The sequence below is a fragment of the Lynx canadensis genome, chromosome B3 (assembly GCF_007474595.2).
Source record: "Lynx canadensis isolate LIC74 chromosome B3, mLynCan4.pri.v2, whole genome shotgun sequence".
In the NCBI taxonomy this organism is placed as follows: domain Eukaryota; kingdom Metazoa; phylum Chordata; class Mammalia; order Carnivora; family Felidae; genus Lynx; species Lynx canadensis.
Window position 1 is genome coordinate 52,369,595 of NC_044308.2, and position 27,702 is coordinate 52,397,296.

Sequence of the window (27,702 nt, forward strand, 5' to 3'; positions counted from 1 at the left end):
TCAGCTGTGCTATGATTCAGGTGCTGGGAAACAGAGAAAATAAGATATTGATCCTGACATAAAATATCTAAGACTCTAGTTGAAGAAACGGACACAAAACAATAAGTGATATATATGTGTGCTTCAAGAGGAGGAAGCCTAAAGTATTGGGGGGGGTGGATAAGGAAGGCTTTACTGAATAGGTGACTTTTTAAAAACTTTTAAAAATGTTTTATTTATTTTTGAGAGACAGGGTATGAGCGGGGGAGGGGCAGAGAAAGAGAGGGAGACACAGAATCTGAAGCAGGCTCCAGGCTCTGAGTGTTCAGCCCAGAACCCAACGACTCGGGGCTTGAACTGGTGAACCACAAGATCATGACCTGAGCTAAAGTCGGGTGCTTAACAGACTCAGTGAGCCACCCAGGTGCCCCTAATAGGTGACTTTTAAACTAAACTGGGTTTATAGGGTCAATAAGAGGAGGAAGGGCATTCCAGACAAAGCAAAGAGCATGAACCAAGACAAGCATAAAAGAACATAGTATGCTCTGAAAACAGCAAATAGCTCAGTGGGGCTGGAGAATAGTGGATGTGAAGGAATATCCTGAGATAAAACAGGAAGATTCCACAGAAGCCAGAATGAATGGGTTTGTCAGCCAAACTAAGGAGGTTAGACTTAAACCAGCAAGGGGTGGAGATTTTAAGTGGAGGAATTTTTTCCTTTAAAAAGGTTTCTCTGGCTGCATTGTGTTGGAGAGCAAAGAAATGGAAGGCAGTCAAACTAGTTAGGAAGCCATTATGGCAATTGAATGAGAAAAGATGAGGTCAGAAATGAAAGTAAATAGTAGTGGGGAATGCTCAGGGTCATGAATTAGGAACCTCAGCATGGGACCCTTAGATATGGGCTGGAGCAGAAGGAGCCCAAAGTGGCTCTGTGGTTTCTAGTCTGGGTGACTGGAGGAAGTTATGCCACTAAATGAAAAATAAAAGGGAAATGCCCTAGGTTGCTGGGAACTATCTTTGACTCCTCCTTCTCTTTTCCAGGAAACACACCGCCAATCTCTGCCAGGCCTTTGCCTCTTATCTTCACACCCCTCTCCTCTCCCCCACCCCACTTCTAATTATTTTTCACAGTGCTACAAAGTCATCTTCCTAAAGCAGCTCTGATTGTAGAAATTTCTGCGCAGAAACATTTGATGGAGTACCCACTGCATTCAGAATGAAATCTAAACTTCTTAACGGAGCATTCAAGACATCCTTGTTCAGGCAGGCCACAAGCTACCTCTTGGATACCCTTATCTTTCTAAGTATCATTTCCTTTCCCCGCTCTATATATCATCTGCCCCAAACATTAATCTTTGTTCTCTAATACATCCTGTCATTTTATACCTCTAGATCACGCTATTTTCTCTATTTGAAAGCAGTTTCTTGTCCATTCCAACCTGCCAAAATTCTACCCAGAGTTTACGTCACTGTCTCTGTAACACTTTACTCATTCATCCCCTTAGTCAGAAGTATTCTTCCTTTTCAGTGGTGCATAGATTATTGTGTCTCATTCCCAACACTTTGGGCATTCTGCCTTTTTAGATAGTTGTCTTGGAATCCCTTCTATTCCCTTGCCCATACCTTTACACAGTATAGGTTCAAAAATTGGTGATGAATTTACCTGGAGCAGGGATCTGATTCCTGTATCAACCACTCAAAGTTTGGCATACAGTGGAAAAATCAGGTGATTCTGTGAATCCATGACATCACGCACGAAAAAGAGTCTAGAGGAGTCACCTGTCTCTAGGGGGCCCTTTCGCTATCTAGAACATCCGTGACAAACGGTGGGAGCAAAATAATTTGCTGTCAGGAGAGTACGGCTTCTCCAATAAGTTGCAAGATGCCTTTATTGTTTATGTAAAATTAAATACCTTACGTACTTAAGTGTAAAAAAGCCCTACAGGATCTAAGATTTTCCGAGGTGGAATTTCCCGGTGACAGGCGTCCTCCTGAGGTCAATTGCCCAGGCCATCACACAGTGTACCAGGGAGTGGATTAAACACAGAGGCGTGTCCCCAGAGAACTGCTGCGTGGCCCTGAGCGGCCTCTGCTCCGCCCCGCCCCCATTGGCCGCAGCCGGGAGGCTCCGAGGGAACTCCCGCAGGTCTGCGCGCGCAATCCCGGGACAAGGGTCCACGCGGCGCGCGCAATTGCCCTGGAAACCACTGCGCGCGCACGCGCAAATGCGCGGCGGGTAGGGGGACTGAGCTAAAAGCCTAGCAGCGGGAGGAGGGGTTTGCCCTCCTACTCTACTGTCGCTCCCTTGGGGGTGGGCGCGCGCACCGCCCTTCTCTTTCGGGCGGAGCGTCCTTTCCGGCACGCTCCCGGCTCACGCGCTACCTCGGCACCATCCCCCCCCACTCCCGCCCCCACCCCCGCCCCCGCCCCCGCCGTACACGCACCCTTGCGCTCCTCCCGCATTTGTGCGCCGGTGCAGCAGGCAGTGGGAGCATCCGGGCATTTCCGCAGCCGAGCGGCGATCCGGGCGGCGGCAGCGGTCGAGGAGCTCCCATGGCAGGGACGAAGAAGGGGGAAGGCAAGAGGGGGGCGAGGCGTTAAGCCGGAGCCGCCGCCTGGTGGGTCCCCAGGGAGGCGGAGGGGGAAGCGCTCTCGCAGCCGGGCGCGTGGCTCGTTGCTCCTCTCGCGCAATCCCTTGTCAGCCCGGGCTTCGGAGATGCATCTGCATCAGGTCCTCACCGGGGCTGTCAACCCTGGAGACAACTGCTACTCTGTGGGCAGCGTCGGGGATGTCCCCTTCACGGTGAGCGGCGTCCGGGTACTCGAGAGGGAGAGACCGGGGGTTGAGAGCCCCTGTCCCGGCCCACGCCTCCCAGGGGAGGCTGTGAGTTGCTGGTGGGCCCCAGTTGCGCCCCCTTTGCAGCCCAATTTCGGGGGGCGGGCGTGGGACTGTGAATCCCTGGGCTGGTGTAGGAAATTACCCGTCAGGGGAAAGGATTAGGAATCCACCGCGCCGTCTGCCCTCAGCAAACGGGCCCCCAGGGGTGACTGGACTAGAAGGTTCCTCTCCTAGGGCGGCCCTGGGTCTGCGGTGGAGGAAGATGGTTGCAGTAGCTGAAACCCCATAGTGTCCTTTTCGCACCTGCTCTCGGCGTGGAGGCGAAGACTTGGTCTTGTCTCGGAGCATGAAGGCGATGCTGCACCTGGCTCCCCTTGCCCGCCTGTGGCTTAAAACCTGATACGACCCGATCTTCTGTATCTCCTGATATGCAGAATCTTAATTCGAACAAGGAAATAGGGCATTTCATTCTTTGCCCCCGAAAAAAATCTAAATGGAAGGGTTAGAGTGACAGTGGCTTGGAGAGCTTTTTATCACGAGATCAGTTTGGTAACCTTCCTAGGTAATATTTAATCCGTTTGCAAGGTAGGCTGGTTTGTTTTTAAACTAAGGCAATGCGAAAATTTTATAACCGTTTTTTTGTTTGTGCAGGTAAAGTGTGTGTAAACAATAATGTATTCGAACATCTTTAATATCTCGATGGAAAAGACATGTTTTCTCAATGAGCTTGGACCATCAGTCCTTTTGGAGAATGGATGTTGTTATTACAGCTAATTCCAACTAAGCCCTAGAACCTCTTTTTACCCATAGACGGACTCCCAGGGATCAAAACGAGTTCCTTTTCTTTATTAAATTTATTCAAGATCCTTCTTTGAAGACACTGTAGTCATAAGATCTTGATCAAATACACATCGTTATTGATAGCTTGTGCTTGATAAAATTGGAAATAGCTTAATGGTATGTTTTTTACACAAGGAAAACACTTTGATGTCTGCTTTCCAATAGCATGTGTTTAAAGCCGCAGAAATAAGAAAAGCTCCAGCAAAACTGCAGAATCATTATGTAGCACAGTGCATTCTGGAACAGAATTTATCTATCGTTACGATACATTAAAAATAACCCCATAAGATTGCCTTTTGGCCATTTTAATTTTTAAATGTAATCAACTTCGCTTTGTTTCAGTTTAGAATGAACCTTTATGGATATAATTTGGCTGACTTATTTTGTTACACATGACCTATCAGTGGTGTCATCTGTGTTTTGTATCTAAAAATCTGTGTAGAATTGAGCTGGACTTCAAGTGTATAGAGACACTTTGGGGCATCGAGAGAGGAAATTCCCCTCTCCCCAGTTCTGTAGGTGGGGAGAAAGTTCCCTAGCCTTAGAAGAGTAGACTTCCTTCATCAAGAAATCTGGAGCCTTGGATTATAGGGTATTTCCACACTATCATGGTGGTGGTAGTTTTCTGTTTCCATCTAAAGTGGAGCAGTGTCTCATTGTGGGAACAGTGCAAAGAGCTAAAGAGGTTCAGATGCAGTCTGGAAAAGCCAGTGCAAGAATTGTTAGCATTGCACAGGTGTGGTTATGATGTAGGCCACCCATGACCAGGACCTTGAGATCATTTTCAAGTCTTTTACCACCTCCCTAATTCAACCGGTCACCAAGGGTGGCTGACTCCTTACAGTGTCTGTCAGATTTATCCCTTTTCATCTTCTTAGTTACCATCTTATTGTAGTACTTAAATTGTATTACTTAAACACTTGTAAACTAGTTTTCCTGACACTCCTCTCTGATAAATTCATCCTCCACACAGCTGCTGGGATAATTTTCTTCAAATACCATTTCACCATATCATTTTTGGCTCAAGAATATTAAGAGTTCCTGTTAGATGTGTTATGAGATTTCAACTTGTCAGATATTCTTTTGTCATCTTTGACTTTATTTTTGATTATATGTACTCCTCACCTTGGCCCCTCTGCTGTAGACCTACTAATCTTTCTTTTTTTTTTTTTTTTTCAATGTTTATTTATTTTTGGGACAGAGAGAGACAGAGCATGAACGGGGGAGGGGAAGAGAGAGAGGGAGACACAGAATCGGAAACAGGCTCCAGGCTCCGAGCCATCAGCCCGGAGCCTGACGCGGGGCTCGAACTCACGGACCGCGAGATCGTGACCTGGCTGAAGTCGGACGCTTAACCGACTGCGCCACCCAGGTGCCCCCCTACTAATCTTTCTTACTCTGTCCTACGTTTTTATGTTGCAATACAATAACCCTTTTTATTTTCCTAAATATAACTCAAAATTTACTTCGTTTAGGATGCCTGCTTAGGAGTCTGATTATTTTGGCACTTTGGCATTTACAGATACATGCTGCGCACCATATCATTTTAATATCTTAGTTTTGAATGAACTGATCCGGTTATAATTTCATCATGAAGTAGAAATGACCTTTTGGACTCTAAGAAGAACAGATTTGCTTAAAAAAAATTGAGAACAAGCTGTTTTTGCGTACTCTAGAATCAACTAACAATCAACTGAATGCCTACATTAGTATAGTAAAAATAAATAATAAAAAAAACAAAAGTAAAGCTCTTTTACATAGAGTGTGCCATTTGCTTTGTATAGCAGTCAGATGAAAAACTTTAGTTCTGGGTCAGATGACTAAAAAGGGGACTGGCCAGGACTGGAATGGAGGTCCTGTGACTTCTCATCTGGAAGGATTTTTTCTGTAGTATGTTTCTTTCCTATCAGAGTACTTGCTTTGAAGGGTATGTGTATGTTTGAAAGGCACAAACGTGGCCAATGTGGAAAGAAAGACTGTCTTGCAAGTAGACAGTGGGTTTTAGCTAATGATATCTTTCATGATAACCTGAGGATCTTTTCAAAATAGAGTAGATCATTTATTTCAGAGTTTATAAACTGCAAGTTTTTAAAAAAGAATTGTTCTAAAAGAATTTTGAAGTGTTCGTAACATTGTAGTTGAAAAACAGTGTGTTATATATATTGCACTGTGCGTGGTGGGTAGTGGGTGGTGTGATCAACTGGGTTGTGAATGACTGCTCATGTCACCATGGCCCAATCTGTGCTATGTTGTCATGGTGGTGCAGTTTGTAGTGGACAGTCCCAGTGATGTGTGTATCTGTAGTGCTAACATGTGCTAGGATGGTTTTTCACTTGTGTTTGGGCAGTTAGTGGTTTTTAAAAGCAATTATGATTTCATAAGTGTGGTTGTATATATATTATCTTTTGATCATTCAAGATCTAAGTTCTGGAAATACTGTTATCCTGTAGTAAATCAGGTACCGGCTAGTCCAAGGAGATGATTTTGCCATGTATGAGCTTTGTTGTCTGTATTTGGTCAGTGAGACATTCCCAGCTACCTTCTTATAAGTGAATGTTTTAGAGCTTAATGTAACAGATAGTGTTAATTTTCCTTACCTATGTTTTTATTGCTTTCCTGAAGAATAGTCTTTAGGTTTTTAAAATTTTTTCTGTAAGCATTAAGATATCAATTAAAATAATGATGGTGCATGATTATTAATACAGTTTAACTTTTTTTCACATTTTGGCCTTAAGGGGTACAGACTGTATTTTCAGTTATATAGGACAGTTGATGTTACTCCAGTCTGATATGAATTCAACACACTAATCAAAGTTTAAAAAAATTAGTCATTTTCACTCCCTACCAGGGTCATATACTGGTAGAGATTAAAAATGATATACATAATTATAATGTAAGGCAGATGAAAGAGATCACATATAGTTGGGAAGATAAAAGATTTCATGTTAAGATGGACAGTTGTAAAGACAGAAAGGTATTAGGCCTTTTTGAATGGCAAGAACAACAAAAGCCAAGGAATGGTGTGATATAACAGGTAAATTATTGGGTGACTATTCCTTCACAAAACAATTAAAAAAGCCCCCACAAGACTACCTTAGTAAATAAGAAAACACCCTCAGAATGTTGAAAAATATAATTAGCAAATATTACCTATAGATTTTTAGCTTTTGTTTTGTTTTTTTTTTCTTCAAGTACCACCAGAAAGTTAGTAATGAATGCAAAAACATTCATTTAAACGTTAGAAGTTACTGTTATATGACCTTCCCCCCCCCCCCCCGGCATTTAGATATATTTTAATTCTACTGTGGTATAATAACATTCCAGTCCTAGAATTATGTCAACACCAAATTTGGAAAATGATCAGCCTGTTTATATCCATTTAGCACATATTTGTTGAGCACATAGGTCTATGAGGCTCTCTGGAGATTAACAGCAACAGCAATATCAAGAGAACAAAAACACATAGTACTGATTTCGGGGAGTTTATTGAAGAAGTAAGGGAACCTGCTATCTACTTAGAGTTAAGACATGTACTTAACCACAGCTGGCTGGCTGTGTGGTGTTGTGAGGCACTTACATTCTTGTGGGAATTCAAGAATAAGAGATCACATTTGGTCGGGAGAGTGGGGAAGTTGGACAGAAGAATGCTTCTTTAGCTGGTGGGTTATCAGTGTCTATAACAACTTTTACAGCTATTGACAGCCTGTGCTGATAGTAAAGGGAAAGACAGCAGTCAAGAATTTAGAGTGGAGTTGTTTTCCAAGACAGCTGGTTTATTCCTGGAGAGTAGCTTCTTGTTTATGTACATTGATACCTTTCAGAGTTTTTTGTGGGCATGTGTTTGGTGTGAACCTGTAGGTAGATAGGAGGTTATATAAGTTCTTACTTATGTCCCTGTGTAGATTGTTAGTTAGCCTTTCTGCTTATAGCAGCTACTGAGAAACTGTGGTACAAGTCCCAAATAATGCCCCCTTAGAAATGAGTGGTCAGAGACCAACAACTTAAGTGACCTTGGATAAAGTATTGAAACTTTTTCTAGGGTTTTCATCTGTAAAATGAGGTTCTTAAATTAGGTTCTTTTTAAGTATTCAGACCTTGAATGAGCATTGTATGGATTTCTTTAGAAATTTGTAAGAGGCGAAAGGGAAAATGGACCAGAACTGTAATGCGGTTGTGGTGAAGTTATAGTCTCTTGTATATTGCCTCTCCACTTATAAGACAGTTGGTCTGACTTTACAGTTAGGGACGTCCTTTCTGGCTCAAGGAATAAGCTACGCAGAGTGTTTATGAAATCGTGTGTCTTCTTTGGGCTCACAGTGGAGAAGATGGCTCTTGTTTATGATTGTACCCTCAGTGGATGGTAGATAATAGTTGCCCCAGACTGTCACAGTGCAAAATGAAGTGGGAGATGGGGCCAATGTGATTGTATTCAGGTTTTTGACCCTGTAGATATACTTACTTCTCTACTTTATGTTCTTAGGATTTGAGGTATTTATAAGATGACTTTTGAAATTACAATCAGTACCTTACCTTGGGTCTTGGGAAGTTTTTAGAACGAATCAAAGTCTCAGTATTTAATTATCAAAAAGAGCACAGGGTGTTGGGTTACAACCGCAGTGGCACAGTGGAAAAACAAGTCATGCCTGACCAATTTAATTTCCTTGTATGACAGAAAGCAAAGCAGTATTTAAAAGGGGATAATGATAGAAAATATCTGTAATTCACATTTAATAAGGCTTTTCAAGCTTGTGGGTTATTTTTTAAAGAAAGTTTGGAAGTCAAATATTTTAATAGAAATGTTAGTGTTTTCAGTCTTTTTGACTTTGTAGAATCCTTTTGTATTACATTTTTGCTCTGAAACCCTAATTCATTATGTAACAGGATATAGAACCTGTTATTGAGGAAGCAGGTGCAACTTACACAGGTGGTATGACTGTATTTTCTTTCTCTTAGATATAGCTCATTGTTACCCTGGGACTTGATGCATATATGTGAACCCAGTTGCCTGTGCTTTTTCTTCTCAAAACTTCTCATTTCATGATTGCTAAGGGCTTGTTTAATGCTCTCCTCTCCTCCCATTCTAAGTGCCTGCAAAATAAGATGTTTATCTCCTATCCCTCTGATAGAGAAGTCAGTAGGTATAAAAGGGCCAGTGCATAGAGGGAGACTCCTTTAAACACTAAGTACATGGTAAGTTGGTGGAATGATTTGAAAACTATAAATAATACCTTCTTAGATTATCAGTGAAGACATTCCTTTAGGGCCACTTTCTCTAGAAAGTCAGGCTTCTCAGGATTTAATTTAATTTGTACTAAGTCATGATGTCTTCATCCTGTGGCTTCAAGAAAAACCGGGAAAGGGCACCTGGGTGGCTCAGTTGGTTAAGCGTCCAGCTTTGTCTCAGGTCATGATCTCATGGTTCGAGCCCTGTGTTGGGCTCTGTGCTGACAACTCAGAGCCTGGAGTCTGCTTTAGATTTTGTGTCTCCCCCTCTCTGCTCCTCCCCTGCTTGCACTCTGTCTCTCTCTCAAAAATAAATAAACCTTAAAAAATTAAAAACCCAGGAAACTTGAGACCATATGGGCATTTTGCAAGGTGGCATGGATGGACCCAAAAAATATATAGAAGTTTTGGCTTAGACTCAGTTCAAAGATACACGTAGCTTATATGGTAGTTGTAGTTCAGGAACAAAATAGTAACATTTTCCTAGGAGTAATGACCTTGGTTTTATGATATGCTAGCTGTGTGTATATTTTGGAGGATCTAATCAGAAGGAGATATTCAAATTATACTGTACTCTACCCATAGCATCTTCTGTCATGCCTTTAATGTACATAAATTGTCAGTATTTCCAGCAAAGGCCATTTCTTCCATTTATACTTGTGATTTTAAACTGGGAGCAGTTTTGCCCCCTAGGGGGCATTGGCAATATCTGGAGACATTTTTGATTGTTGTGACAGGGTTGTGGGGGGAGGACAGACATTTCCTGGGGAGAGGCCAGAGAGCCTGATAAATGTCATACAGTGCAAAGGACAGCCCCCCACAGTGTCAATATTATAGAAGTTTTGAGAAATCCTCATTAATAACCTAGTTCTTATCCCCTTTAATCTACTCAGGGGCATTGTGTCAGTTTCTCCTTTTCTCTCCCGTAAAATTGCTTTTTCTTCTTTATTGAAATACTTTCTTCAATAGCTCTCTTGGTTTTCCTCTACTTCCCTTACCTGCTCCTTCTAAGCCTGATTCCAAACTTCTGTATCCAGCTGTTTCTTTGATATATCCCTCTTGAATGTGGTTGGTATATATTAAAAAATAAATTTTCTTTTTGAAATGGTAGTATTAATGTTGATCTTGTATTTTAAATTTATTTTACTTTTTAAGTTTATTTATTTATTTTTAGTGAGAGAGGGGCAGAGAGGAGAGGAGAGAGAATCCCAAGCCTGCTCTGCACTGACAGGACAGAGCCTGAAGTGGGGCTTGAACTCAGGAACTGTGAGATCATGACTTAAGCCGAGATCAAGAGTGGGATGCTTAACCAATTGAGCCATCCAGGTGCCCCTATTTTTTATTTTACAGAGAGAGAGAGTGAGAGAGAGGGGGGACGGGGGAGAGAACACGGGTCGGGGAGAGGGGCAGAGGGAGAGAGAAAGAATGTTAAGCAGGGTCCACACTTAGCATGGAGCCTGATGCAGGGCTTGATACCATGACCCTAGGATCATGACCTGAGCTGAAATCAAGAGTTGGTCGCTCATGTGACTGAGCCACCCAGGCGCCCCAGTGTCGATCTCCTGTGTTAAATTGGCACATAAAATGAAATGTTTTTAGTTTAGACCTAGTACAGGAATTTTAGATCTGAGAATTAAAGGATTTAATCAAAGACACAGCTAGACCTGTGGCATAATTAACACTGAAATCCAAGTTTATTCATATGGCCTTGTAGGTAATATGAAAAATGCAGGAGAAAGATAAAATCATTTGTATTAGTATAACCAGAGATAACCCCTCTTAACATTTTGGTAAATTGGACATAGGCCTCATGGAGGAAGCTTATATTATTGATTTGAGAATGTTTATCTGTACTTTTTTCTTGAATAAGTTTTAGATAGTTATTTTTCTAAGAATTTATTCTTCTGTGTAGATTTTCAAATTTCTTCCTATAAAATTGTTCACAGCAACTTATTATCTTTTTAAGGTCTGCAGCATCTGTTGTATTGCTTCTTTATTCTCCTTACTGCCATTTATTGTGACTTCTCTTTTTCTTCAGAAGTTTATCAGCTTTATTAATGTTTTATAATAACTTGCTTCTAAGTTTACTGTTTATTTTATTTTATTTTATTTTATTTTATTTATTTTGAGAGGGAGAGCATGCATGAGCAGGGAAGAGACAGAGAGAGGGGGAGAGAGAGAATTCCAAGCAGGTTCCTTGCTGTGAGCACAGAGCCGGATGTGGGGCTGGATCACACAAACCAAGAGATCATGACCTGAGTCTAAATCAAGAGGTGGACATTTAACCAATTGAGCCATCCAGCAAGTCGGATGCTTAACCAACTGAGCCACTAGGCGCCTCCTAAGTTTACTAGTTTTATTACATGTTTATTTTCTATTTCATTAATTCTTATTTTTAATTATTTCCTTCTATTCGGATTAATTTTGCTCTTTTCTCCCTAACTTGTTGAGATAAATGCTTAGCTCATTTCAGTCTTTCTTTCTAATAAATACATTTAAGAATGTAAGTTTTGGGCCACCTGGGTGGCTCAGTTGGTTAAGCATCTGACTTCGCCGCTCAGGTCATGATCTCGCTGTCCGTGAGTTTGGGCCCCTCGTTGGGCTCTGTGCAGAGAGTTTAGAGCCTGGAGCCTGTTTCAGATTCTGTGTCTCCCTCTCTCTCTGCCCTTCCCCCACTCGTGCTCTGTCTCCCTCTGTCTTTGAAAAATGAATGAACCTTAAAAAAAAAAAAAACATAAGTTTTAGGGGTGCCTGGGTGGCTTGGTTGGTTAAGCATTCAATTTTGGCCCAGGTTGAGTTTGAGCCCTGCGTTGGGCTCTGTGCTGACAGCTTAGAGCCTGGAGCCTGCTTCAGATTCTGTGTCTCCTTCTCACTCTCTGCCCTGCTTGTTTTTTTTTTTTTTTTCTCACTCTGCCGTGCTTGTTTTTTTTTTCCTCTCTCTCTCTCTCCCTCTCTCAGAAATAATAAATGAATAAACTTAAAAAAAAAGTTCAGCGGTGCCTGGGTGGCTCATTCAGTTAAGTGTCTGGCTCTTGGTTTTGGCTCAGGTCATGATCTCATGGTTCGTGAGTTCGAGTCCTGAGTTGGGCTCTGTGCTGGCAGTGCGGGATTTTCTCTTACTCTCTCTCTGCCCCTTCCCCAGTTGTGCATGCTCTCTCTCTCTCTCAAAATAAATAAACATTTTTTTAAGTTTAAAAAATGTAAGTTTTATATTCTTAAGACCTACTGTATCTTCATACCACAAAGCTGTGTTTTAATTAGTAACTCAAATAACTTGGAAGTATGTTTCTAAATTTCCAGGTACATATATGGAACTTTTCTAGTTGTGATTCTGCTTACTAATTTCTAGCACAGCTGTATTGTTTAAACAGCATATGACATATACTTACAATCTTTTTAAGTTTGTCGAAATTTAAATTGGTCAATTTTTATGAATGTTCCATGTATGCTTAGATGTGTGCTCTGCAGTTGTTAGGTAGAGTGTTCTACACGTGTCCTTTAGGTCATTTGTTAATCATATTATTGAAATCTCCTGAAACTTTACTGGTCTGCTTATTCATTTTCTTACTGAGAGATGTATTAAAATCTGAGTTATAGATTTAAATCCCTGTTTTCTTGTAGATTTGTCAAATTTTGCTTTATTTATTTGTGCTTACAAATTTAAAGTAATTATATCTTCCTGGTGAGTTGACCTGTTTATCATTATGAAATAAACCCTCCCCCCCCTTTTTTTTTATTTGTGGTAACTTTCTGTAGTCTACTTTATCTGATATTAAAATAGCTGTCTTGAGTTTCTTTTGATTAGCATTTTCCAAGCTTATCTTTTTCCATCCTTTTACTTTGAATTTTTCTGTGTAGTTGCATTTCAGAATTGTGCCTTCTAAATATCCTATGCTTGGATTTAAAAATTTTTTGTGTTGGGGCGCCTGGGTGGCGCAGTCGGTTAAGCGTCCGACTTCAGCCAGGTCACGATCTCGCGGTCCGTGAGTTCGAGCCCCGCGTCGGGCTCTGGGCTGATGGCTCAGAGCCTGGAGCCTGCTTCCGATTCTGTGTCTCCCTCTCTCTCTGCCCCTCCCCCGTTCATGCTCTGTCTCTCTCTGTCCCAAAAATAAATAAACGTTGAAAAAAAATTTTTTTTTAAAAAAAAATTTTTTTGTGTTAACTAGAACTTAAAATTTTTCTAATGCTTATTTATTTTTGAAAGAGAGAAAGAGCACGCTCAGGGGAGGGACGGAGAGAGAGAGGGAGACACAGAATCTGAAGCAGGCTCCAGCTTCTGAGCTGTTAGCACAGAGCGTGACACGGGACTCGAGCCCATGAACCATGAGATCATGACCTGAGCCAAAGTCAGACGTTTAACCGACTGAGCCACCCAGGCACCCCCGCACTTTTAATTCACTTATATTTAACGTTATTACTGACATATTCATGTTTAACTTTCCCATCTCATATTTGTCCCCTTTGCTCTTAGCACCCCTTTTTCTCCTTCCTTCCCTCTTTTGAAATGATTTTGTTTTCATTCCCTTTTTTCCCTGTAGTAGTCCTAAAGTTGTATACTCTGCTTCTATCCTAGAAATTACAACATGTATTCTTAAATTGCCATTTAACTTGCCAAAGTCTGCTCAGGCATGACAGTCCTTCAGGCAATACAGGGACCCTTTATAACGTTTTTACTCTTTTCCTGCTTATGATCTCTCCTTCAGTGATAAGTCTTCATGTTTATAAATCCTGTAAGATCTTATTATTATTTGACATAGTTGGTGCTTATTTACATTTACCTATGTATTTATTATCACTTTATTCTTTATTCCCTCCTGTGTCTTTCACATTCCATTTGGGATCATTTTCTTTCTTCCTGGAGAGGCTTCTATAGAATTTCCTTTGGTGTGGATCTGTTGGTGTTGTAATGTCATCTTTTGTTTGCATGAACATGTCTTCATTTTGTTTCATTCTTGGGAAGGTATTTTTGCTAAGTAGAGAATGACAGTATTTTCTTTTCTGCACCGTAAAGATGTCAGTCCTTTGTCTTCTGGCCTCTGATGTTTCTGATGAGAAGTCGGCTATCAGCCTACTGCTTCTTTAAAAGTTGTATTTTTCCTCTAGCTTCTTTTAGATTTTTTTGTCTTTCTGAAGTTTTACTATGTTGTGTCATAGTAAAATCTTGTGAATGTGTCAATCCTGTTTGCGACTTTTGAGATTTTTGAATCGTGAATTGATGTTTTTTTATCAAATCTGGAAAAATTTCAGGTAATATCTGTTTAAAAATTGCCTCTTCCCCATTGACCTTATGAGAGTAATATATCAAACATATATTGGACCTAATCACTTTATTTCTATATCTAATATCCTTTCTCTTCTGTTTTCTTTTTTATCCTTCTTTGTGGCATTCTGGATGGTTTCTTCTAATCCATTTGCTAATCCTATTTCAGTCATGTCTAATTTGCTTTATTGCAGTTACTGCACTGACTAGTACTAGGTTTTATTTGTTTTTGTAATGTCCTATAAGATGGAGCAAATTTCCTTCTATTCCATTTTTGCTGGAAATTTTTATCATGAAGGGATCTTGAATATTGTCATATGTTTTTCCTTCACTGATTAATATGATCATGTGATTTTTCTTCTTTAGACTGTTCATATGGTGGATTACATTGATTTTTGTGAGTTGAATTAGCTTTGTATTACTTGTATATTATCCTTTTTCTTTATGGCTAGATTCAGTTTGCTAGTATTTTATTGAGTCGTTTTGCATCTCTGTTCATTAAAGATATTGACCTATAGTTCCCCCCCCCCCACCCCTTTGTATTGTTTTTGTTTGGTTTGGTATTGTAATGCTGATTTCATAAGATGAGTTTGGAGGTATTCATTTTCTATTTTCTGTCAGGGGTCGTGTAGAGTTGTTGTCATTTATTCTTTAAATCTACTAAAATTTCTTTAACAGTTAAAGGACTATTCAGGTAATATATTTCATCTTGGGTGAGTTTTTGTAGTTTCTTGTTTTAGAGGAATTAGCATTTTTGATCCATTTCTTTGTCATATTTATGTGTATAGAATTGTTTATAGTGTTTTAGTATTACCTTTTTAATGTGTGCAAGATTAGTGCTGGTATTCCTTCCTTTATTTCTCATATTCATAATTTGTTTCTTCTCGCTTTTTCTTTGTCTTCCTGGAAGTTTATGCATTTTATTGTTCTTTTTCAAAAAACCAGATTTTTTAAAAGTTTATTTATTTAGTAATCTGTACACCCATGTGGGGCTTGAGCTCACAACCCTAAGATCAAGAGTCACATGCTCTTCTGACTGAGCCAGTCAGGCACTCCTCAAAGAACCAGATTTTTATTTCATTCATATTTTCTATTATTTTTCTCTTGTCATTTTCATTGATTTCTGGTCTTTATTATTTCCTTTCTTCAGCATGCTTTGAATTTGTTTTGCTTTCCTTTTCTGATTGATTAAGATGGAAGCTTAGATTACTGATTTGAGAGTGTTCATCTGTACCTCTTCAAGCATTTTATTGTAGCCACTTTAATGTTTTTTTTCTGATAATTTTAACATCTAGGTGTGTTGATTGTTTTTTTCCTTTACCTTGTGAGTTGAGATTCTCTTAGTTCTTTGTATTGCTGAATAATTTTGGATTGTAACCTGGACTTTTACTTATTTTTAAAGTTTATTTATTTATTTTGACAGAGACAGCGAGCTGGAGGGGGCAGAGGGAGAGGAGAACTCCCAAGTAGGCTCTGCACACGTGGTCAGAGCAGAACTCAATGCAGGGCTCAAACCCATGAAACTGTGAGATCATGACCTGAGCTGAAATCAAGAGTGGGGCACTCAACTGACTGAGCCACCCAGGCATCTCTGTAAACTGGACTTTTTTTAAAAAATTTTTTTTTTTTCAACGTTTATTTATTTTTGGGACAGAGAGAGACAGAGCATGAACGGGGGAGGGGCAGAGAGAGAGGGAGACACAGAATCGGAAACAGGCTCCAGGCTCCGAGCCATCAGCCCAGAGCCTGACGCGGGGCTCGAACTCACGGACCGCGAGATCGTGACCTGGCTGAAGTCGGACGCTTAACCGACTGCGCCACCCAGGCGCCCCTAAACTGGACTTTTAAAAACATTATATTATGAAACTCTGGATCTTGTGTAAATCCTACAGAGAATGCTGATATTTTTGTTTTAGCAGACAGTCTACTTGTTTGGATTTAGGCTGGAAGTTCTCCCACCAGCTTTCTATGGGTCGTTGTTTCAATGTCAGTTCCATTTTTAAAGCCTTTGAGTCCCAGTAAGATATATCCTGTGTATGTTCCTCCTAGTGGCCAGTAAAGGACCTGGTCAGTGGCCTTTCCTGTAGTTCAGTTCTCAGAGGTTTTTGCTCTTCTTTTTAAGGTGTGATCTATGCATGTGTAGCCTGGGATGGAGCCCAGGAGTTTATAAACAGTTTATTGGATTGTTGTTCTGAGCTCTTCCTTTTCTGTGGTTTCCCTAGCACTTTCTGGTTTCTAGGGCTCCCCTTTGTGGTTCCCTAGCTGCAGAGTTGAGACTTCAGTTACTCTGCACTATACTCCCTGGGTGTGTACCTGTGTTCAGTGCCAAGTAGCAGTACGATAGGGAAAGAAAAAAAGCAGTGGGGGTTCACCTCACTTTCTTGGAATCATAGCTCCTTTTATGGGAGCTGTGGGATTGCTTGGGGGCTGGAATGTGAGAAAATGGAGAAAGGAAAGGATAAATGGAGAATTCTCCATTCCTTTCTTTGAAAACTAAGACTATTTTTCCCACTTCTTCAGCCAAAAATAAATGGTTTCTCTTGGAGCTCTCTGTTTTTGCTTCTTGGTTTTGTACTAACTTTAGTTAAACTCAGTGCTGGTATGGTAGACTTCAAATTTTGATCTTTTTTCGTAGTTCACCTGCTACCATTTACTTTTCAGAGTCCTCAAATAGCAGCTTCATGCATTCTGTTCATGTTTTATGGCTGCATTCAGTGGGAGAGACATACTTTATTGTGGTTCTATTTAGAACTGGAACTATGATACTATTTTTCATGCCATTAAAAAATATCAGGGACCTAGCAGTAAGTCTAATGATGCATGTAGAACACTTCTATGGTCAAAATTTGTAAAACTTTAGAGAGATAAATTCCATATTTATGGACTGGAAGATTCATTACTGTAAATTTATCAATTCTTTCCAAATGTATTCATAGCTTTGATATATTGCCAGTCAAAATCTTACGAGGATTCTGTGGAATTTGACAGAATGATGCTAAATTTTATAGGAATAGTTGGGGCCAGGAATAGATAAGGCAGTCTTAAAGAACAGTCAAATGAGAGGACTGCTTTGTCCAGCTCAAGACTTGAAAGTCGTGAACATCAAGATAGTGTGGTAGCCTCCTCAGAACAAATACATCAGAGTAATAAAACAGAGCACCAGAAACAGACTCACACATTTATTCATGTTTGATTTATGTCAAGGATGACATGGTAGAGCAGTACAGAATGATTGATCTTTTTGTGGGACATCTTATCTATATAGGAAAGAAATAAAACTTGGCCCTGTGTCATCCCATTTACCAAAAAAAAAAAAAAAAAAAAAAAAAAAAGAACTCAAGGCAGATTACAGATGTAGATATGAAATACGGAATGATAAAGATTTTAGAAGGAATATAGAAAATTTATTGCTGTTGAGTTGTATAAGTTCTTTATATATTTTGGATATTAATACCTTGTCAGATATATCATTTGCAAATCTTTTACTTAGCAGGTTGTCTTTTTGTTTTGTTGACGGTTTCCTTTGCTGTGCCTTTTATTTTGATGTAGTTCAATAGTTTATTTTTGTTTTTGTTTCCCTTACCTTAGGAGACAGATTTTTTAAAATGTTGCTAAGGCAGGGGCGCCTGGGTGGCTCAGTTGGTTATGTGTCCAACTCTTGATTTTTGCTCAGGACATGATCTCACAATTTTGTGAGCTCAAGCCTCACATTGGGCTCTGTGCTGACAGTGTGGAGCCTGCTTGGGATTCTCTCCATTTTTCCCGCTCTCTCTACCCCTCTGCCACTCACACTGTCTCTGTCTCTCTCAAAATAAATAAATAAACTTAAAAAAAAGTTGCTAAGGCTGATGTCAAAGAAATTACTGCTTAATGTTCTTTTCTAGGCTTTGATGGTATCAGGTATCACATTTAGGTCTTTAACCCTTTTGAGTTTATTTTTGTGTATTGTGTGAAAAAGTGGTCTTGGTTTCCTTCTTTTGCATCTAGTTGTCCCATTTTCTAAATACCATTTGTTGAAGAGACTGTCTTCCCCATTGTATATTCTTGCCTTCTTTGTCGTAGATTAATTGAGCATATAAGTGTGGGTTTATTTTTGGGCTTCCTATTCTGTTTCATTGATCTATGTGCCTGTTTTTGTGCCGGTACCATACTGTTTTGATTACTATACCTTTGTAGTATATCTTGAAATCTGGGATTGTGATACTTCCAGATTTTTTCTTCTTCAAGATTGCTTTGGCTATTTGGGGTCTTTCCATATGCATTTTAGAATTATTCTAATTCTGTGAAATATGTTGTTGATATTTTGATGGGGATTACATTGAATCTGTAGATTGCTTTGGGTGGTATAGACATTTTAACAATATTAATTCTTCTAATCCATGAGCATGGAGTATATTTCTATTTATTTGTGTCATCTCCAATTTTTTTCAACAGTGTTTTATAGTTTTCAGAGTACAGGTCTTTTAACTTGGTTAGACTATTCCTAGATATTTTATTGTCTTTGGTACACTTGTAAATGGGGTTGTTTCCTTAATTTCCCTTTCTACTACCTAGTGTATAGAAACAGAGCTATGATAATTCTGGGTATTAATTTTATGTTCTGTAATTTTACTGAATTTGTTTACCATTTCTAATAACTTAAAGAGTTCCTATTCGCCCAATCAGGGACAATTAGAGCATATAGATAAGTGATAATAATAGATTATAACCCTTTGTATGAGGTAAGAATCCATGACCCTTACTAATATAAATAAGTACAGAAATAAAGAAAACTCTTCCTTACAGAAGAAAGCCAGCTAATAACTAACTTACTTTCTTTCTTTCTTTCTTTCTTTCTGTCTGTCTGTCTGTCTGTCTTTCTTTCTTTCTTTCTTAGAGACAGAGCATGAGCAGGGAAGGGGCAGGGAGAGAGGGATACACAGAATCTAAAGCAGGCTCCAGGCTCTGAGCTGTCAGTACAGAGCCTGATGCAGGGCTTGAACCCACAAAGGCGAGGTTATGACCTGAGCCGAAGTCGGGCATTCAACTGACTGAGTCATCCAGATGCCCCATAAAGCCAACTAACAAATAATGAAATGACAGAATTAGATAATTGCCATTTGGCAACCATCTTAGTAGTAACTTTAGGCAAGAAATGTCCAGTAGATACTAAAACTAGTGGGTAAAAGTTTGATAAGTCACAAGTTATTTACATAGCCTCAAAATATCTTTCTACAAGGTACTTATTAATTATAAAGGAAAAAATAATTTTATAGAGGAGAAACCTGGCAGACACCACCTTTATCAACTGATCAAAGTTAACTGCCAGGAATGGGGTAAATTGACAATTGTGCCTCTTGAAAAAATGCAATGAGAACACTGTGATGTTTCTGTGATAATCCTTCTCAGAATCTAATCATGAGGAAACATCAGACAAACTAACTTTTGAGACATTTTACAAAATCTTTTCTAGAAAGCTTTAAATTTACTTGACCCAGATCTGTCAAAGGAGTCACTATCCATGGTAGTTGTAGCCTTATGAAATGCATTTTTCTTTTTTTTAAAATCAAAATATATTTATTACAGGAATAGAATTTAGTGATTCATCACTTATATATAACACCCAGTGGTCATCCGAACTGAAATGTATTTCTTAAATAATGGGACTTGGAAGTTGAAATTACTCCTTGACCCATGGGCTGCAGAATAGATGTTGTGGGAGAAGGCATGAAAATAACACCAATCTCATTGTACTTCTTTGTCACAGCTCCAGGATGACCAGGTGTGTTGACAGTGAGCAGTAATATTTTGAAAGGAATCTTTTTTTCTGAGCAGCAAGACTCAACAGTGAGCTTAAAATGTACAGTGAACCATGTTGTAAGCAGATGTGCTGTCATCCAAACTGTGTTGTTCCATTGGTAAAGCAGAGGCAAAGTATATTGAACATCATTTTTTGAGAAATATAATTTATTGTCAAATTGGCTTACATACAATACCCATAGATTGAGCATCATTTTTAAGGGCCCTAGGATTTTCAGAATAGTTGAGTATTGGCTTCAGTCACCAACTACATTAGCCCCTAACAAGAGAGTCAGCCTATCCTTTGAACCCTTGAAGCCGGGCATTGACTTCTCCTCTGTAGCTATGAAAGTCCTAGATGGCATCTTCTTCCAACATAAGGCTCTTTTATCTACTTTGAAAATTTGTTGCTTGGTGTAGCCATTTTCATTAATTATTTTAGCTAGATCTTATGGATGATTTGTTGCAACTTCTACATCATTACTTGCATGCTTTGCCTTTTATGTCATGGAGGTGGCTTCTTTCCTTAAACCTCATGACTCAACCTCTGCTAGCTTCAAACTTTTCTTCTGAAGCTTCTCAACCTTCATAGAATTAAAGTAGGGACCTTCCTTTCGATTAGGCTTTGGCTCAAGGGAAGGTTATTGCTGGTTTGATCTTCTGTCTAGACCACTAAAACTTTCTCTATGTCAGCAGTAAGGCTGTTTCACTTCCTTATCATTTCGTGTGTTCACTGGAGTAGCGCTTGTAGTTTCCTTCAAGAACTCTTCCTTTGCATTCACAACTTGGCCAGCTATTTGACACAAGAGGCCTAGATTTTGGACTGTCTTAACTCTAGACATGCCTTTTTTTTTTTTTTTTTTTTTTTTTTTTTTTTTTTTTTTTTTTACTAAGCTTAATCTTTTCTAGTTTTTGATTTTAAGTGAGAGACATGCAGGGCTGCCTGGGTGGCTCAGTCAGTTAAGCATCTGACTCTTGATTTTGGCTCAGGTTGTGATCTTACCATTCCTGAGATTGAGCCCTGCCTCAAGCTTTTGTGCTGACAGCATGGAGCCTGCTTGGATTCTCTCTCCCCACCTCTCTCTCTGCCTCTCCCCTGCTTGTGTGCATGTGCACCTGGCTGCATACTCACTCGCTGTGTCTGAATAAATAAATACGTTAAAAAAAAAAGAAGTGAGACACATGCAACTCTTTCATTTGAACACTTAGAGGTCATCATAGGGTTATTCATTGGCCTATTTTTAAATATTGTGTCTCAGGGAATAGGGAGGCTCAAGGAGTGGGGTGGGGGGAATGGCTGGTCAGTGGAGCAGTCAGAACACATACAACGTTTATTAAGTGTGCCGTCTTCTATGGGTATGGTTTGTGGTACTCCCAAACAATTACAATAATAACATTAAAGATCACTGATAAAAGGTCACCATACCAAATATAATCATGAAAAAGTTTGAAATATTGTGAGAATTGCCAAATGTGACACAGCTACAAGTGAGCAAATGCTCTTGGAAAAATGGCACTGATAGACTGCTTGATGGGGGTTGCCACAAGCCTTCAATTTGTAAAAACACAGTATCTATGAAGTACAGTAAGCAAAGCATAAAAAGGGAGGTATGCCTGACATATTCTAGGTCCCAAAGAATCACATATGACTATTTTGGTAACTGTATCTCTTTTATACATCCTGTTTTGCTAGCTTTCCAGTCTGTCTTCCTCATTGCATTCTCTACTCTTATTCTATAATCTAATCATAGCCAATTCCACATTTTCTTTGAAGCCCTGTTCTATGCAGTCCCAATCTTTGTATCAGTATTGGTTTTAGCACAAGGGACAGATGAACTGAAGTAAAAGCTAGGTTTATTTCAGGATGCACAAAGAACTTAGGAGGTGCAGTTGGGCTTCAGGGTGATTGGAACTAAAAAGCTGGTAAAATCAAGACTGCCTTCTCTTAGGGATTTTATGTACTTGTTTTTTTCATGAGTTTTTTGTTTTTAGATATCCAATCCATTTACTTTTTAAACTGGTGGTTTCAGTTTCAAATTGCTGACTTATCCCTGAACATGTATGACTTGTCTGCTTAGCCCTTCCTTCTAACTCTGGGTCTTATGGTTTGAATTCCTGAGTGGACTTTGCCTGGCTTAGCCCATCTCTTTCATCTGGCTGATAGCTACTGGTCATTAGTCTGGACCATCCTCACATCCTGTCAGCTGTGAGTAGGGGAAAGAGTTACAACACAAAGACCATTTAGCTGGGTTTCTATGTAAAATAGTGCACACTGGATTATTTAATCTTTTTATCAGGACTTTTTGAAGCAAATTTGTGCACTCATAGGATTACAGCTTAAAAATTGAAAGGAGTCTCAGAAGTGATCTAGTCACAATCTTTCATTTGACTGATAAAGAAAGGAAATATTACAGAGAGATTGTTATAGTTAGTATTAATACCTCTGGATTCTCAGGAATATGTTCTTTCCATCATATTGATGGTATTATATTGGGAGTTTAATTATAATTTAATATTTTAATCAATTATTTGGGAAATGATTTTTGGAACACTGTCAGGACCATCTCCCTCAAAATATCAGTATTTAGGTTAACCGAATATCTGGAAATTTCCAGTAGTTGCAAAATTGGAAGTTGTCAAACATTGTGTATTAATATTGGTACATATTAGATAATGTACTGTTAAGGTTCTTTGAAATGTAAAATTTATTAACAAATTAAGGAACAAAATATTGAGTCACTTATTGTCTGTATTTGTAATAATTAAATATAAAAAATATTGTGTTTCTTTAGAAGTAACCATTTAAAAAAGTAGTATTTTACTACATTATTCTTTGTGAGGCCAAATTGTTATATATCTCAAGCTTTAGAGAACAGATCTGAAGCTGAAAGGTGGGTAGGTTTTTATGCATGTTGGCCAGTCCATGAGACTTACTTTTACCAATACTGCTGTGATTTCCCTTAGAAATTTTTGGTAAGTAATACTTTGAGTGATTTATTCTCAGCACTGACATAAAATAGTTATTTAGAAGAGATGATTTTTGATTTCTACTTCCACACTTACTTTTTAGTGAGAATGCATGCAAGCTGGAGATAGAGCAGTATTTGTAATATTTAATTAGGACAAATTAATTAATTATTGCATATTTCTCTTTTCAAGGTCTCCTTTGCTTATCAGATATGATTTAGCATCAGTAAATTTTTAAAAAAACCCATGTTTTGTTCTGTGTTCAGGGTTATAGAAATAAGTTTAGTTTGTACTGTGGGTATCTGTGTTTCTCTTTAGCTTAGTATTTAGAAGTTTGTTGTAGCTCCATCTATTTTGTCAGTAAATTATCAAAATTGGTTGCTTTTTGACTAATACTAAAGATTGTTCTTTTTTTAATTTAAAGTTTTAATTTTAATTGAAGGAAGTTCTTTCAGATCTGTTGCTTGTTTGGGGTTGTTACGAAGAAATTAAAACAAAAATCATTTTGTCTCTTACTATTTAATCACAAACACTGTAATATTTCTTTTTTTTCTCACTTCTAGTATTTCTTGCGTTTTTATTTTTTTCAGCCATAGATTTTTGTTTTTATATATTATTAAAAATTTGTTTTAATATTTATTTATTTTTGAGAGAGAGCGAGCGTGTGAGCAAGGGAGGGAGGGCAGAGAGAGGGAGACACAGAATCCGAAGCAGGCTCCAGGCTCTGAGCTGTCCGCATAGAGCCTGATGCAGGCTGGAACTCACAAGCCATGAGAGAATGACCTGAGCCAAAGTCGGACGCTTAACCAACTGAGCCACCCAGGCACCCCTGTTTTTATATATTATTAAGTTTTGTCTTATGTTTCACTCAGTATACCACTTGCAGCTTAGCTTTTTCCTACTTTTATAAGTAGTCTGTTAATTTTGCATATCCTGATGTGAGCTGTGTTGTTTCTAAAAGTAACAAACCTTTGGTTACCACACATAGAGTCATTATTATATTATTTCTGATATTGCTTCACTTGTCGTTGACTTGGGGTAATTTTTGTGCTCTTAGCTTTTTGCATACTATTTAGTTTCTTTCTCATTTATTTATTCTGTTCATTCAGCATTCTTGAGTGGACTTTAGGCTGTTAGAATGATTGAATCATATTGGTAAAGTCCGTTCTTAGTCATGTGGAGAGAAGAGCTGTTTGTTCAAATACTACCCTTTCCCCCTTTTCTAACTGTATGATGGACTTAACATCTGACTGGCAAGAAGCTTATCTATTTTGGGGGTGCTGATGGTAGGCAGTAGTTGATAAAGGTTAAGGGTTTGATTTTAGGTGTAGAAACCTGTAGAAAGACATATGAGGCTGATTGAATGTATTGCTGGTAAGTACTCTTATTTGTAGACTTAAATTTCATTTTGAGAACTCTATATTTTTATACATAAATTTATAAACTTTCCTGGTACTTCATAAATTGGGCCTTTAAACTAGTCCATGGCCTACTGTGATCTATATATATATATATAACTTTTCAAATTGAAATTGTGTATTATATAAATACACTATTTCAATTAAAAAATAATGATTTGCCCTTTGCTTAGTCTATCTTTAGTTCAGGCATTCAAAAAAATCTTATTAGCTATATAGACAAAGGATGGATTTCCTTAATCTGTAAAGAGCTCTTATAAGTCATTCAGAACAGACCCAGTTAAAAAATTGACCAATAACAGGAATAGTCAGTTTTCAGAGAAAGAAATATAAATGATTGATAAATATATGAAAAGATGCTCAACTTTCCTCCTAATAAAAATAGAAATTAAGACAACAGGGAGAAGCTAGGTTTTGTTGGATTAGATTTTCAGGGTTAGTGAGGAAGTGGAGAAACAGGCACTTTTATACATATGGGAAATACAGTGTTTTTGGAGGGCATTTTGCAGTACTTACTGATTTTAATCACTCGCCCAGTAAATTATGTCTTAGAATTTATCCTTTGGGTATACTTGCCACACATATGTGTAATACCATAAATACATAGGTGTTATACTGAAGCACGTTTTATGGTAGTGAAAGACTGGAAACAACCTAAAGTAATTATGGCAAAGCCACAAAATGGAAGATTATGCAACTATTAAGAAGAATAAAATAATTCCTTCTGTGCTAAGGAAAGTTCTTCAAGACAAATTGTTAATTAAGTGGAAAAGAAGTTGCAGAATTGTGTATAGCATAATCTCTTTATATAAAAAATGTTTATACATATATATACACTAAACATTTCAGGAAGGGTTCATGGGTAACTGTCAGGTAATCACTCCTTAAGTGGTCAAGGGTAAGGTGAACTAATTTTTGTATCCAGTTTTTAATTTTTAGTTTATTTATTTTGAAAGAAAGAGGTAGAGAGTGTGTCCAATGCGGGAGAGGGAGAGAGAGAATCCCAAACAGACTCAGTGCTGTCAGCATGGGTGGAGCCTGATGTGGGGCTCTATCCTACAAACTCTAAGATCATGACCTGAACCAAAACCGAAAGTCAGACACTTAACCATCTGAGCCACCCAGGCTCCCCACCGATTTAGTTTTTAAATTAGCATGTGTTGCATTTTCTATAAAAAAGAAAATCTTGTTGCTGAAAACATTAAAATCAGACATTTAAAATGGTTTATTTAACTTACAGGTGGCTTTTATGGGTAAGTGATACATGAAAACTCTAGTTTAATAATGATCCTATTCAAAAAAGGAAATCTATTTGTTTTAGAGGTTAATTTTTTTAAAGTAATCTCTGAGCCCAACATGGGGCTCAAATTCATGACCTCAAGATCAAGAGTTGCATGCTCCACTGACTGAACCAGCCAGGTGCCCCTAGAAGTTAATTTTTAATTCTGAGAAGCATAAGCAGTTAGCTATTTAATTATGTGACTAAAAGGAAGAGGGAAAGGATATTTTCTCGGGAAATTTTGGTTAATATGTGCTTTGTTTTCTTGATAAGATTTTTTCATAGGTCAAGGCTGGCCTTTTAAGACTTTGTCTATAGATAACTTGACCCAACCAAGTAATGATCAAAGTCAGACAACCGTGTCTTCTCGTTAGCTTTTTGTTTTAGAACAGCTGAAATGAAGAATTTAAATGAATTTATGTAATTAACAAACCAGTAAGAAGAACAAAAATTTGAGCAATAGAAAACAAAATGATGGTCATAAGTGAAGTGGATATAACAATGTAAAGAGACCTGAATTTGCCTCTCAGCCTTATATTTACCTTGTTACTTAAGAATTTGATTAAATCCTATGAACTTCCATTTCCTTATATTAAAGTGGGGTCAATAATAGCTAACTTCTAGGATTACTGCAGTCTTGAAAAAGAGACTAGGAATGTAGATTACATAGCATGTTACCCAGTAGGCTTTCAGTAAATGGTACCTCTTATAATTCTTGTAATTATTTTTTTTAGCTCTTAATAACAAGTACTCTCATTTGTAGAAGAGTGAACATACTTAACATGAGTCAAAATTCACTCTCAGGGAGAGGTGGGAATTTAACAGTAATACTCTTGGTAAGACCACAATACCTTGTTAAATTAGATAAACCTTTCAGCATGCTTAATACCTCTTAATTCACTAGTGCTTTTCTTCTTTTAAATTTAGATACGTGTCAACAGTTTTCAGCGACCTTAAACTTTGACCCTGTAACTACCAGGATGATAGAGCATCCAGGTATTCCATAGAAAATACCTGTGTAATTCATTTATTTGTATTTTATGTTCTCATAGGAAAAGACATGTTTGTGTAGGATTTAAAAAAATTTTTTTTTTAATGTTTGTTCATTTTTGAGAAAGACAGAGACAGAATGTAAGTGGGTTAGGGGCAGAGAGAGAGGGAGACAAAGAAGCAGAAGCAGGCTCCAGGCTCTGAGCTGTCAGCACAGAGCCTGACATGGGGCCCAAACCCACGAACTGTGAGATCATGACCTGAAGTCAGATGCTCAACTGAGCCACTCAGGTGCCCCTGTGTAGGATTTAAAAAAAAACAAACAGTTCATAGCAGCACTCTCAACAATAGCCAAATTATGGAAAGAGCCTAAATGTCCATCAACTGATGAATGGATAAAGAAATTGTGGTATATATACACAATGGAGTACTATGTGGCAATAACAAAAAATGAAATATGGCCCTTTGTAGCAACGTGGATGGAACTGGAGAGTGTAATGCTAAGTGAAATAAGCCATACAGAGAAAGACAGATACCATATGGTTTCACTCTTATGTGGATCCTGAGAAACTTAACAGGAACCCATGGGGGAGGGGAAGGAAAAAAAAAAAAAAAAAAAAAGAGGTTAGAGTGGGAGAGAGCCAAAGCATAAGAGACTGTTAAAAACTGAGAACAAACTGAGGGTTGATGGGGGGTGGGAGGGAGGGGAGGGTGGGTGATGGGTATTGAGGAGGGCACCTTTTGGGATGAGCACTGGGTGTTGTATGGAAACCAATTTGTCAATAAATTTCATAAAAAAAAAAAAAAAAACAAAAAAAAAAAAACAAAAAAAACAACTTTTTATTTCTTTATACTTTATCTAAGACTTAAAGGAAATCTGAAAAATTAGAACAGTATGGGATACAAGTATTTGTTTGCTTTTCTGAAAATAATGTGGTTAAGGCAATTATATATAAAACTGAAGTTAGGACAATGATTGTGTTGTGTATATTCAGATACACTTAATTGTTCACAGTGACATTAACCCTCTAGAGAAGGCAGCAATATCTTTATTATGATAATAATATATTAATTCAGAGTACCTAATGACTTCAGAAGATGATATTTAAATTTTTTTCATCAAGTGAAA

General features: G+C 38.4%; 1 protein-coding gene across 4 annotated transcripts in view; it reads left to right on the forward strand.

Annotated features, from left to right (window-relative positions):
* Window positions 1–2,430: 2,430 nt before the first annotated feature.
* Window positions 2,431–27,702, forward strand: part of DMXL2 (Dmx like 2) — a 159,587-nt gene continuing 134,315 nt past the window's right edge. For all 4 annotated transcript variants that reach the window (XM_030318191.2, XM_030318193.2, XM_030318192.2 and 1 more), the window contains exon 1: window positions 2,431–2,782. In XM_030318191.2, coding sequence (XP_030174051.1) covers window positions 2,696–2,782 — 87 coding nt within the window. In that variant the 5' untranslated portion in view covers window positions 2,431–2,695. The remainder of the gene's footprint in view (window positions 2,783–27,702) is intronic.